Below are 13,647 nucleotides of genomic sequence, written 5' to 3'. Positions count from 1 at the left end.
TGTGAAAGAAGTTGTTTCCTGGAAAACAAGTGCGAGAAATTGAATTCCTTTGTTGAAATTTCCTCCTCTCTCCTCAGGCACCTCGTCCCAGAGCAGCTCGCCGGCATCCAGCACTCCCAACTCCCCGGCCGCCTCCCACCACATGAGGCCCAGCTCCCTCCACGGCCTGTCCCCCAAGCTTCACCGCCAGTACCGCTCCGCCCGCTGCAAATCCGCCGGCAACATCCCCCTGTCCCCCCTGGCTCACACCCCGTCCCCGACCACCTCCTCCCCTCCGCCCCTCTCCGGCCACACCGTAGGGAGCTCCAACACCACCCAGATGTTTCCTGCCAAGCTGCACTCCTCCCCTCCCGTTTCCCGCCCTCGTCCCAAGAGCGCCGAGCCCCCCAGGTCCCCTCTGCTGCAGAGGGTGCAGTCCTCAGAGAAGCTGGGAGCGCCGATTTTACCGTCCTCCTCCTCCTCCTCCTCGTCCCCTTCTCCTCTGACGGGTGGGGTGTCGCTACGCAAGCATAGCCTGGAGGTGACACACGGGGACTACAGGAGGGATTCTTTTCACTGTGAGCACAGTCTGCAAAGTCTGCTGGAGATAGAAGGGGAGAACGGACCTCCTCCTCCATCCCCTTCGTCGTCTTCCTCCCCGTCTCCCCCCATGGGCGGGGAGATCGGAGGCCTGAAGCCCGCAAGGAGGCTGGGGAGGCAGGAGTCACCGCTCAGCCGCGACACGCTTCTGACAGGAAGAGACAAAGACACCCAGACGCCGGCGTCGGACGCCGAGGGAGCGGCTCCCAAAGCGGACTCCAAGTCCAGCGCCACGGACAAGAGTAAAACGTCGTCCGCAGGTGAGGTCGTGAAGAGAAACGGAAGCGCGGCGGAGGTAAAGTCTGGGGTCTCGCCTGCTGAGGTCAAACCCAGTCCCGGGAGCAAAACTCCAACTGCAGAGGCGGCGGTTTTGAAGAGCAAACCCAACGAGAAGGTCGCGGCCACGTCAAAAAGCCTGCAACAAGACGGTAAGCAGCCGAGTGCACAAACGGACAGCGGACCGGCAACTAAAGCTCAAGAGAAGACTGAGGACAAAGTAAAAGGCGTAGCAAGCGGCGACAAAGGTAGTTCACAGAAATCGTCGCCCACGGAGCAGTCGAAGCAACGTAAAGGCTCGGAGACGGCGGAGAAAGGAGGCAGCGAGAAATCGGCCGACACAACCAAAGTCAAAGCACCGGCGCCCCCGGCTCCAACCAGCGGGGCCAAGCATAAAGAGGAGAAGCCGACAACCGGCCTCAGAGGTGCCAAAGAGGAGAAGGCACGCCTGGAGGTTCTGGAGGAGAATCCCACGTCGCCCTCCTCCAACGCGGCCTCCCCCTGCTCGAGCAAGACGCGACCCATGTCCCCCGGAGACAAGTCCAGCTTCGTCACTCAGCTGACGAGCGTGGCCAAGACAGTGCTGGGGCCGATGAAAGGGGCTTCGCAAGAGGGAGGCAAGGCCAAAGACGCCTCCAAGTCGGGCGAGGAGAGGCGGGGGAACGCGGCGGGGAGAGCGGAGCCTTCGGCCGGGGGCGTCCGCCGCGGGGCTCAGACGTCGGCCTCGAGCGGCGCCGGCTCAGCCCCGCAGGATAAAGGAAGCAGCCGCGGCTCCAAGCATCACTCGTGATACGAGGAAGAGCGAGACTCTCCCATGTAATGCCTTTTTACCGTAGCATCACTCTGACATATCATGACTTCGAACGAAGAGGAAGACAGAAACGCCTGCAGGAGGAGAAACAACAAAACGAGAAAAGAAAAAAAAACAAAACACCAAATATGTAGACGATTAAGATCAAAGATGCATCAGCTGCTGGTGGAAAATGTGTGCACATGGTGTCATAATGTAGACCTGTGTATGTGCTGTGCGTCCATCACGATGTGTTGTTATGTACATAATGCATGTCCGACACTGTACATGGAAGACAAAAAGAATATTTAAAAAAAGAAAAATATACAGCAGACCTTAATGTAGAAAACACTGTGAACAACTTTTTTCGACTGAACACAAACTTTGAAATGTGCGTCCGACGGGGGCATTAGCCACGTTTCAGATCAGCTCCAGTGCCATCGTTTAAGTTCAGTACAACACTCCTCAGTTAATCAAAACTGGATCGAGCACAGAGGGGGGGTTTAGTAGCGTCCCGAAGAATATCACGAATGAAGCGGAGGCCGGGCAGAGACGTGAAAACGCTGGAGGTGGCGGACGGATCAAATGGTTTGTTTCAGATCTGTTTAAGGGCTGAATCTCTGTGGGATTAAAAGACGTAGATTAACTTGCACAGGGACAATATGCAATGTGCTAATGATGCCACTTTTTCTTTTTCCTTTTTCTTTTTGGGTGGTGTCCCCAACTACTAAGTTTACATTGTGCTCTAGAGAAGAAGAAGAAAAGGGGGGTGAAGGTTGCAATAAGCCAGTTAAACACATACTGTTTTAAAAGATCATAGTTAAATGTGCAATTATACATTTTAGGCAAACATATAAGTGTGGGTAAAGAAGCATCACTTACACTCGAGCGTGTGCTCTCTCACCGACTCTTTTCTTTTTATGCAGTTTGTCGTGTATTTGTTACGTGTGAAGGAAAGTGCCAGTGTTTTTAATTTAGGGATAATGTAGAGTCGTTTTTGTACTATAACAATATGCAATCCAAGAGTGCCCGGTTCCATGAAACTGAGCATCCGTGTCAGTGAAACCAGATTAGATTCTCAAGAGCGTCCTAGTGTTGAGGTAGTAGTGTTGTGTGTTTAAAACATTTTGGGAACCCGTCTTAGACTGACACCCTGTGGTCGACACCTGAAGTCCTGAGCTTCAACGATGAGTGTACATTTAACAAAGAAGTCTGACATCCTTTTTTCTTTTTCTTTCCATTCAAGATCAATTTTATTTTATCTATTATGATGTAGTGGTTTAAACGGTCATTAACCCGGTGTTTGGACAAAGTGTTTTCGTGTGTGATGTGAGGAAAAAATGCACTTTATGTTGTCAAATATTTGTATTTATTTATTTATTTCTACATGTCCTATTTATACTTTTTTATTATTATTATTATTATTTAAAATTCTGCTTTACTACTCACATTAGTTAGAATCATTTTGAATTTTTCTGAATTTTACATCCACACCAGGAAAATCTACCAAATCTGTGTGGCTGTGCAGTTTTGACTTTCCATAAGTCTAAAGTTGTACTTTTGCTGTTTTATTTATTTTGTTTTATTTTATGTTTTACAGCAGCTATCCCTTGACTGTTGACTGTCCATTACAATGCTACATATTTAACAGACACTGTTGTGAAAAACCAATGGGGGGGAGAAAAAAAAAGCCTATAGTGAAGTAATAAAATGCAGAGAAACACCTGCTTGTGTTCGACTTCCTTGCATTAAAACAGTAGCCTCACTCCTATTGGTCCTCTGTTGACCAATCACGGCACAGAAACCATAAACACGTGACCCGTGTAAACAGGAAGTGCAACTTCACTCGTCCACCCTCAGTTCGACGAGTCGAGGGATTATAAAGAGATACTTGGCACAAGGGAACGGACGGGAATCTCCGGTAAATTCACTCAGGGATTATCTCTAATAAAAGAAGATGCTACGATGAAGGTAAAATAACATTTATGTGTGCGTTTTTTACTCTTATTTAACGTGTGGACTGTAATGTGTCGTCGTTTTCTCTCGTATTCTTTGACCCGTAATTAAAAAAAAAATGTTTTAGCTTGTTTACTTTCATAATTTTAAGTCCCATAAGAAGTGACGGAAGATTAGGAAGTGAGTTGCCATTGGTGAATTTTCTACGTGTAAAATATCGAAATGACGCTAAAGAGATTTTTTAAATGTTACATTATATCTTTGATGTGACTTCACATATTTTTAGTCTTAGTGTACATTTAAACAAATACAGCACAGATGCTATTTTCCTTTTACTTTAGTTTCAATCTCATTCCAGAAGAACATATTACTCTTTTCCTTCCATTACACTTACACTTAATGGTGTATTATCGTGTGGTGAATGTACAATTTTAAACATATTAGCCTTCATTTATCCAGTATTTCACACAAAAAAAGGGAAAATTAGGAAAGAATAACAAAGCTAGAACTTTAGTGGTCCCTCAAAAGTTTCAGAGTGGAGTAGTGTGTAGAGTAGGTGCGGTAGGAAACAAGAAAAATAAAGTTCTGGTTTTATGACACCTTCCTAACTTTGTGTTCTGTGTGAGATACTTTATAAGTAACAATATAATACTAAAGACGTAGTTATAACCTGAAACAGTACAGTCCACAGTAATATAATACTCATAAAATGATAAGAAAAAGTGTTAACAAACTAATAATAAGATGAAATAGGACAGGAGAACCAGCCTGCCTTTGTTCACTGGATTAGAGAGGAGATGTTTGGGTTGGCTCTGTGAAAAATTAGTTATTCAGCGCCCGGGTTAAAGGATAAATATGACAGAACATGGTCAAAGGTCATATCTCATATAAAGAGCCTACATTTTGCCTGACTCCTTGCTTTTATTTATTTAATTTCCTTTCTTTCTTCCTCTAACGTTGGCGTTATGACCATAGTGATCAACACAGACTGGTCTTTTTTGTCCGTGTTATTTGTATTTGTGTATCATTGTTTTCTTCTTGTGGTGTTGTGTTTGCATGTTTGATATGTGAGTGTTTATGTGGATGTGTGTGTGAGAATGCCACCTGTATGGGGCGGCGGGTTCAAACTTTCACTTTGCTTATATAAACACATTCTTGCAACTGCTTATTGAATCTTTATGTGGAGCTGCTGCGTGTTGCCTTTAGCCTGTATCTACCTGTGTGATGTTTTGAAACAGGCGCCGCTCGAGCTGCTGCTAAAAAGACATGTCCGAAATTCCTTCAGTCACACGGTGCAGTCACATGTTTCTATCTAATCCAGGGGCAGTATTGGTTTGATGAAGGAATACATCCCGTAATTCACTGTATGCGGCTGCTTTTTGTCACGCGTACTGTGCGTAATGAGTCTGTGTCGGCTGATGTCCCCAGGCTGCTGCGGTGATCAGGAGCAATTCTCTCCGCTCGTTCGTGGTTTGCGGTCATGAATCCTAGCCCCTCCTCCGGCCGCTGTGACGGTCAGGCTGGGACCGCTGACCTCATGGATGACTGGCTCTTCCTCTCCCCTGAATCTGCTCGACCTCAGGGCCGAGAAGAAGTGAGCGTGGAGGATCTGGAGACAGAAGACCGAGGCAAACTCAAATCCAGGCTGGTCTCGGCGTGGAACAGCGTGAAATACGGTTAGTTTTATCTTTCTGGCCTTGAAACTGTATTCTTTAGTTACAAAGCAGATGCTCCCTTTGTGCTGTGAACCAGTTTACTTTGTGTTTAATGTACCAGGCTGGCCCTTGAAGCAGAAATCCAAGTTCAGCAAGAGCTCTTCTCTGATCATGTTTGGAAAGTCTTATGAGCTCAAGAATGAAGGTGAGGCCTTCACGTTTTAAGAAATGATCTGTTCTGTGTGAGTGGCATTTTAAATGAACCTGTAACCGTGTCAGGGGACAGAGAGAGTTTCCGTCGCAGCTTCGCGTCTCTCCTGTGGTTGACCTACCGACGGGGTTTCCCTCAGCTGGGTGGCTGCTCTCTGACCACAGACAGCGGTTGGGGCTGCGTTCTGCGCACGAGCCAGATGTTGCTGGCACGAGGGCTGATGCTGCACCTGATGCCACCAGGTGACGACACACACAGACACACCGCAGTGCGACTTAAATAGTCCAGTGAGTGACTGAACAGACATCAGTTAATAAGGCCAAATACTTATACATCATGATACGATGCAACCAGTGTGTTCTGATTAGAAACTAAGCTGTAAAATCTGAATTGTTTTGCCTCTTAAGGATAATTTTCTATTTGTCTTTGTTCATGTAATAGACTATCCAAAGGCAAGCTAATCTAAGCTAGTTAGCATTAGTAGCTTTTTTCTACCTCTACTTCTTTAGACTTCATTTCTGACTTATTTATTTGGCATAACCAGTATAACTCTACTAAAGCGAAATTCTCTTTATGTGGAAAATACTTGAAAAATGTCTGTAAATTAGCATACGCTAACGCTAATGTGGTCACTGCACGTTATTTCGTTTAGTTGGACATATTATGCAACTTTTTAATTATTTTTCCAACATAAATACACGTCTGATACCCACAAAATATGAGAAAATACCACACATTTGTTTCTTTGCTCTCTCAGTGGTTAAAATTATATTTGAAGTCATTACAATTTCAAAAGTTGATTTATCATTTATCATTTTTCTGAATCTCCATTAGCTTTGGCCAAGGCCATAGCTATTCTTCCTGGGGTCCACACAAAACACACCACACAACCATACGACACAAAACCCCCATAACCACCTCTTTCTAATGTGTGAGACTGAACTTTGTAGTTTTGTATTAAAAGCCATATTGGTTTTGTTTCATGGTTTTTGCTCTCTTGTGAAAAGAGACAAATCTCCTCCAAAAAGGGGCGTGGCCAACTACTTTAAAGTGATTTGCAATCAAAGCTGCAGTCTGAAAGTCGCGGGAACAAAGGCATGAATGAGTGAGCGATCTGTGTGGCATTTTTAAGTCGAGGCTTGTTGGACCAATTCTGGGGACATGTGAGATTTACATTAAGTTGTTAAACCGAGGACAATGTGAGACCTTAAATTATGCATCGTGTGGCATAATTCAAGTTGTTTATGTGGTAAAACAGATGTCAGAAAGTCAGATTCTGGCTTTCGTCTTAACCATTGTTCAGTCACTGTGCACACCCCACCCTTACAGTCCTTGCTCTTTTGGAAAGTACTCGCCTCAAAGCAGGGACTTTTCTGTAAACAAAACACAGATGGTTAAAGTGAAGTCATTTCTCTATAGCTTAATTTTAGACAAATGAAACTGGACTGAGTCGCTTCACACGCTTCAGCCTCTTTGGGCTTTTATCTGAGATGAAAAGAACCTCTTTGTGTCTTTTTCAGACTGGACTTGGTCCGCGAGCCACCGTGCGGTCAAAGATGACATGGACCTGCTTCCCTCCGCAGTCAGCGAAGAGTCTGAATGGAATCCGCATGAAAGCGCAAATAAGCGAGGTCGCAAACTCAGCCTGGGTTCACGCCTGGAAAGACCCTTCGAGGCCACACACACTAGGATGGTGTCCTGGTTTGCCGACCACCCGAGCGCACCTTTCGGCATTCACAAGCTTGTGGATTTGGGCAGAAGCTCAGGGAAGAAGGCCGGGGACTGGTATGGCCCGTCCACTGCCGCACATATCCTCCGGTGAGACCTCCCCAGAAATGTAACTATGCGCAAGAAGTGGAAGAAGTGGAAGTGAAAACAAAAATCTAGGTGCATCTAGATCCTGCAGAACTCTAACAGCGCCTTAAACCTTCTTTTTTCTTTTCTTTTTTTCAGGAAAGCTGTGGCATCTTCAGCGGACGTTCCCGATCTAGTTGTGTATGTTGCACAAGATTGCACCAGTGAGTATTTTCTTTCATTAAACCTCGCTAAACGTGTGAAGCTACGTGGCTAAACGTTGTATCACGCAGTTAAAGGGGCAAAGGGAAATATGGCTTCTTATGAAATCGTTGTTAGAGAATTACTTAAACCTTTAATTCTTCTACGTCCTTAGTCTACTTGCAGGACGTGAAGAAGTTGTGCGAACAGCCTCCCCCCTGCCCCTGGAAGTCTGTCATCATCCTGGTTCCTGTGCGACTCGGAGGACAAGATCTCAATCCCGCCTACATCACCTGCATCAAAGTATTCAAACTACGTGCATTAACTCACAGGGGTGTTATAATGGGCTTACAAAGAGTTTTCACACGTTTCTTTTTTCCCACATGCAGTGCAGTTGCACAGTTCCTCTATGAGTTTGACTGTGGTCTCAAATTCCTGCTGAGTGTTACTGAATTAGTAAAAAAAAATAAAAAAATAATTAAAATCAAATCCGCCCTCCCTCCCCCACAGAGTCTCTTGAAGTTGCCGTGCTGCATCGGAATAATTGGCGGCAAACCCAAGCACTCTTTGTTCTTCGTCGGCTTCCAGGGTAGGTGCAGCGCAGCTTGTGATTGTTTTGCATCTCGTTGATGTCGCCCCCGTTTCCATTTTTTTTTTCTCTTCCTCTGGCTTTGAAAAAGATGAACATTTGCTGTACTTGGACCCTCACTACTGTCAGCCCACAGTGGACGTAACAAAGAAAAACTTTCCCCTGGAGGTATGTGGTGTGTTTGATATCTCCTCGTGTGACGGCTGTTACATGAAAGTCACTTGAAAGAGCGGTTTCCTGAAGTAACCGCACGGTTCTATAAACTCAGCTCTTAAAATACTTTCGCCGGTCATGTTGAAGTTGTGTTAATCTGAACGATGTTGTCGACCACAGCAGTGTTAACTATCTAGACTATTCTGCCATTTAAACCACTTTTAGCCAACTAGCTAACATTTTCCTTTCTATGCGCGACATTAAGCTAACCATTACACTAATTTATACATTTTTACATTGAAATCATTTCTACGTCTAGCTGACTAGTTGGCCAATATTTATTGGTCTAGTTCTAACCTTTACAGCAATTTATACATTATTTTTTAGCTAACTGTTTTACACATTAAGCTACCTTTAGCTATAGTAACCGGTTATACATTATGTTCCTATTCAGACTTCACTGTTCTTGATATTTCAGCCCTTATTCATTACTTTTAAAGCAACACATTACTTTAACACGTTTATGCTTCAAGCTGTTTCAGCCATTTAGCCTTTACTTTTAGCTAACTCGCTAGTTTTCGTGCTACGTTGTTGTCATGCTCTCTCTGTTGCAATGCATCTTTTTCAAGTGATTCAGTATGTGGATGTCTACTTATTTAGTGATTCAATTTAATCAATTTCTGTTAAATTAAATGAAGTTTGAGCTGCCCTCAGTCTTTTTCATGTACCCCGTGTTAACTGCTGAAGTTCCTCCACAGGACCACATGTCACTGGTTGGGTTCAGAATCTAATGAGATGTTTTTCTTGCAGTCGTTTCACTGTAAATACCCCAGGAAAGTGGCTTTCTCTCGCATGGACCCCAGCTGCACCATAGGATTTTATGCAAAGCGACAAAAGGACTTTGAATCATTATGCATGGATGTTAATGAGGTATGGCCCCATTCTTGTTATTTGGCTCAACGTTCATAGAACCTGTAACCTGTAAAAAAAATGCTGCTGCTTTTGCTTTCATTATATATTTTGCACCCAATCTTATGGCAGTTTGTCTTCTCCCTGTCTCTCTAAGGCTCTGTCCACTTCTGCAGGGACGTACCCAATGTTTATATTTTCTGAAGGAGGAAGTCAAGAGGACCAGGGAATCGGTCGCCCCAATAACACCACCACATTTTTACAGAGGAAGGACGAACTGAGAAGAGCCGACACTAGCGACAGCATGGAGGAGTTCGTTCTGATATGAACTAAAGAACGTCAAATGTATCTCGATTGAAGACTGTGACATTTACATTTCTGGGAAACTACTGCTGAGCATAATAGCAAACAAGGTTGTCAAGATCTACGGACAGTAAGCTGGACGGTATATTTATAGGGTTTTTTTTTTATGAAGTGATCAGGTATTTGTAATTACACTGTTTGATTATTAGAATTAGAGTTTTGCTCATATTTCTATTTTTATATGTTTTAAGAGAAGACTCCTTATATCGGTGTGATTTAGTTGAAGGAAATCAAAGAACCATGAAGAGTAATTTTCAGAGTTAATTAGTCGTTTCACCCAGAGGAAAAACATTAGGCGTGAGTTAAAACGAGACACACAGCCTCCCATTGTTCGGTGTCATGTGACAAGTAGTGCCGCACTTTGAATGGATTAGAAAATTTGATTCTGGCGAACATGTGACTCACACATGAGGAACAGAAAAAGAGGTTGCCCTTTCTGGGGGGAAAAGGAAAAACTTATTAAAAGTTAAATGCTTGTCAAATGAACTGGAATAATGCATTGGGATATATATGTTTATATATATGTGTATACTCTCATCGGCTGGACTGGTTTTACAGTCTTTTATCTAAATAAACAGTTTAGGAATTTCATTGTCAAAACCAATTAAAAACAAAGTTAATGCGGTGAAGACTGCTTGACTGCTGCATTCCTAATGTTTAGCCACGGCATTAAGAGGAGTTGGGTGTAGTGGTGAAGGAGGGATTAAATAATGCAATGTCATGATGTACTGACTTTGTTCATCCTTTAATTCCCATTTAGCATTGTTTTGTTTTTTTATTAGAAAACATGTCAAACAAAAATATTTCTGTCTCTTCTTTAGTTTTTTTCAGCAAACTTTCGCTTGTTAGGATGCTAGGATGTAACAGTAGAAGAGAATAACATTGACCCTCTTGTGATTATTCAGTGTTCTGCTAGGAAACCTCTAGACTTGGTATTCATTCGTGTGGATGTTACTTAGACATGTAGCATCCACCTAGACCAGACCAGGCACCACCACCACACAGCAATGACACTCTTTGATGGCAGCAGCCATCCCCAGCAGAATGTAGCCTGACACAGACACAGAAAAATGGTTCAGGAACAACTAAAAAAACAGCATAAGGTGTTGACCTGGCCTCAAAATTCATTAGATCCCAAACTGATCAAGTATCTGTGGGATGCACTGGAACAAGCCTGATCCACAGAGGCCCCAACCTTCAACCCACACTGTTACCAGACACCACAGGAGGACCAGAAGGACCATGTCCATTCTTTGATGAGTCTTGAAGTACAAGGGAGACTAACACAATCATAATGTAACAAAGGTAACTGGACTTGTCTCAACTTTCTTAAGGATATTTATTTTAACCAGTCACCCCATTAATGAACGCACACTCTCCAGAGTCAATGTGTAAAAACCCTTGGCTGTTGATGGGTCCTTAGAGAGCCACTAAAAAAACAACCCCAGGGTAATTTGAGCAATTACAGGTGAGTATCTGGTTGAACCTGGTCCCTGCACATGTGAGTTTCAAGTTGGCACCACCAACAAATATTTCCAAATATAAACCAAGAATATCAGTCAGAAAAAAACTCAAGCAAGTCCAGCAACACCAGAAACTAAAGCATCTACTTTCTTGATGTTTGTAAAGGTTTCCAGTCAACTAGGTGATGGTATTTCCTAAAGACACAAGGGTTAAATGGAGTTTTTCGAGGACGTTTCATCCAAGTTCTCAGTTGCACAAGACTGTCAGGGAGTTTGGGTTTAAATAGGAACATCTGTGGGTGCCGTCCACCTAAAACTCGCATCCCTAACGGTCTGTTAACAATCAGATACTTTCGTAGATGGAGGAAACTGTTTTGATCCTGTTTTCGTTTTCCAATCTATATGAATGGTACTCCATCAAAGTCCAGTTCCTCTTGTTTCAGCTTTTTTAAAAAAAAAAAATAATAATAAATTTCACACAGTCCTCATGGCCCGGCCGTACTGCTGGAGATACAGATGTTGATGGTACTGATGTTCAGGCAGCACCAGCCGCATGCAGAATCTTTGCTCCTGCTTGGTCAGATTCTTCTGTATGCGATAACCCAAGATAGTGACTGAATCCGTCCGCCAGGGTCTTGTAAAGCTGTCCACTTCCTCAGAGGGTGCCTCTTTCCTGGCCACACATTTCTGCCTGATTCTCTTAGTGGATGCCCTCAGCAGAGCCACGTTTCTGCTCAGCCTCTCCAGCCCGTACTGCCCCGCCTTCTCCCAGAACAACTTGAGGAACATGTCGTAGAGCAGCGCGTCCTGACTGTTCCAGGCTCGTATTTTGGCCTTCATTGTGTTGTCCAGTGGGGCGACATCCTTAGTGGAACGAGCGTTGTGCCGGACATAGGAAAGATCCTTAAGTTTTAGGTTTAAAAGGTCTGCCAGGAGGACCAGAGACTCGTCAAAGTGCTCCGCAATCATGACCAGCTGGAAGGTCTCTTTGAGAAGAGTTACGTCGGCCTGCCAGGAGAAGTTCCACAGCTGGGTGTCAAGACCTAAATCAAAGCTCACGGGGTTATTTCCAAGGCTGTTACCAGGCTCTGTAGGGTCCCAGAACGACTCCGGTGACTCCAGGAACGCTGACAGTGCTGATCCGTTCACCGCTGCCTCCTTGGCTAAGACGAAAGCAGGAACGGTTGAGGCATAAGAAGAGAAAACGGACTCAAATGTCCCCACGGGTTCACGTATGATCGTGATGTAGATGGCGTTGCGTGGCATCAGCCGTTTCAGCGGCTCCACGTTGAGGCGCATGTGGCTACAAAGTATGTCGAAGTGAGTGGAGCCTTCGGGTAACTGCTCCACAAAATCTTCCCTGAATCTGAAAACAGAGCGAAATGTTGAATACAGCGACAACAACATTAAAACCACTGAAAAGCGGAGCCATCGTAGAGATTTCAGCTGCCATACTTATCCGGATAGCTGAACTGGAAGGTGTGATGGGGGAACGCAAACGTAGCTCGGTCCATCTCCCCTTTGCGGAACAGCAGGTTTTGGACGGTGCTGCTTCCTGTCTTGTGTGTTTTTAGGAAAACTACAGGAGGCGTGTGTTTCCTCTTCTTCAGAACTTTATAAAGATGGGAATCCTTTTTCGACTGCACCTCCGAGGACCGAGAGTCACTTCTTCCATCGTGGTCTGGGTACAGGGCATTAGGTGTTTCCATCATTGGCAACTTACGCCAACCTTTCTGCAAATTATTAGCACTTTGAAAAGAAAACAAACCACGTTTACATTAATTAATTCACCATCGGTGCTCAGAGTTCTCATTCCTACAGACATAAGTCAAAAAAGAAATCCTATTACCTACCTTAAATGCTGCACCAAGTAAGTACCTATGAGTATGAGCAGAAAGATGATGCTTAAGATCCCTACGAGTCCTCTCGCACGGTGCCTCCAAACCAGGGTGACCAAAGAGTGGAGGGTCATGTCTCCCCTCCTTTTACTGAAACCAAACTTTGACTTCTGGTTGTTTCCTTTCTAGCAGCATGCCATGAAGAGCTCCCCAGCACAGGATTGTGTACACTACAGCTTAAAGACAGCGACATAGTCGTGATCTGACCATAAGCCGATCAGAAACCCCACAGAGCCAGGGTCAAAGAGCCCTTGACATTCTACGCTAACTAGCTTACTAATCGTGCATATATGCTAAAAAATATACTAAAACAACAACAAGAGTGGTTGTAGCCTTTCGTGTGTTCTTATTTTTTTGGTTCTATATCAAAAGACAGATCAATTATTCCGGGAAGTGTCGGGCAGATCAGTCACAATCAACACATGCACAATGAAACCACATCATGTGCGGTTTCTCTCAGTTATTTATTTATTTATTTTACTAATTTCTGCCATTTTATAGTTTACTTTAGGATAAAAATAGACAATTTTTCAGCTGCGGTTGATTTTTGAGTATTTACTTACTGATATAAAGGCAGTTAAATTATATTTTTGTAGACTTTTGCACTGAAATAAATAATAATTTAACTAACAAAATAAGGAAATGACACAACAACTTGACCTAATTGAATCATCGTGAGCTGAAATGTTCTTGTTGTCTTGTATTTTATATGATAGCAAATTGTCTGTTTATTTTTAATTTCTGCCATTTTATAGATCAAAATACAGATCAGCGTCAGGCAGATAATAATAATAATAGAACTATATATAC

At 43.8% G+C, this 13,647-nt stretch overlaps 3 protein-coding genes across 5 annotated transcripts in view; 2 read left to right on the top strand and 1 right to left on the bottom strand.

Moving 5' to 3' along the window:
* LOC124997696 (microtubule-associated serine/threonine-protein kinase 1-like) overlaps positions 1–3,370 on the top strand; it is a 44,026-nt gene extending 40,656 nt beyond the window's left edge. For all 3 annotated transcript variants that reach the window (XM_047571625.1, XM_047571624.1, XM_047571626.1), the window contains one exon: positions 78–3,370. In XM_047571625.1, the coding sequence (XP_047427581.1) occupies positions 78–1,645 (1,568 nt within the window). In that variant the 3' untranslated portion in view covers positions 1,646–3,370. The remainder of the gene's footprint in view (positions 1–77) is intronic.
* Positions 3,371–3,462: 92 nt separating this feature from the next.
* Positions 3,463–10,105, top strand: LOC124997697 (cysteine protease atg4da). The gene is made up of 11 exons (XM_047571627.1): positions 3,463–3,616; positions 5,030–5,277; positions 5,378–5,461; positions 5,536–5,709; positions 6,988–7,285; positions 7,421–7,485; positions 7,638–7,765; positions 7,973–8,051; positions 8,143–8,219; positions 9,015–9,134; positions 9,271–10,105. The coding sequence occupies exons 2-11, from the start codon at positions 5,082–5,084 to the stop codon at positions 9,439–9,441; spliced, it is 1,392 nt and encodes a 463-aa protein (XP_047427583.1). The 5' UTR covers positions 3,463–3,616; positions 5,030–5,081; the 3' UTR covers positions 9,442–10,105.
* Positions 10,106–10,700: 595 nt separating this feature from the next.
* On the bottom strand, positions 10,701–13,034 carry LOC124998167 (galactose-3-O-sulfotransferase 4). The gene is made up of 2 exons (XM_047572391.1): positions 12,395–13,034; positions 10,701–12,305 (listed from the first exon to the last, which is right to left on the bottom strand). The coding sequence occupies exons 1-2, from the start codon at positions 12,649–12,651 to the stop codon at positions 11,414–11,416; spliced, it is 1,149 nt and encodes a 382-aa protein (XP_047428347.1). The 5' UTR covers positions 12,652–13,034; the 3' UTR covers positions 10,701–11,413.
* Between the last annotated feature and the right edge of the window lie 613 nt (positions 13,035–13,647).

The sequence above is a fragment of the Mugil cephalus genome, chromosome 20 (assembly GCF_022458985.1).
Source record: "Mugil cephalus isolate CIBA_MC_2020 chromosome 20, CIBA_Mcephalus_1.1, whole genome shotgun sequence".
NCBI lineage: Eukaryota > Metazoa > Chordata > Actinopteri > Mugiliformes > Mugilidae > Mugil > Mugil cephalus.
Note: the sequence above shows the minus strand (reverse complement) of the source record. Positions and strands in the feature narration are given on the sequence as shown.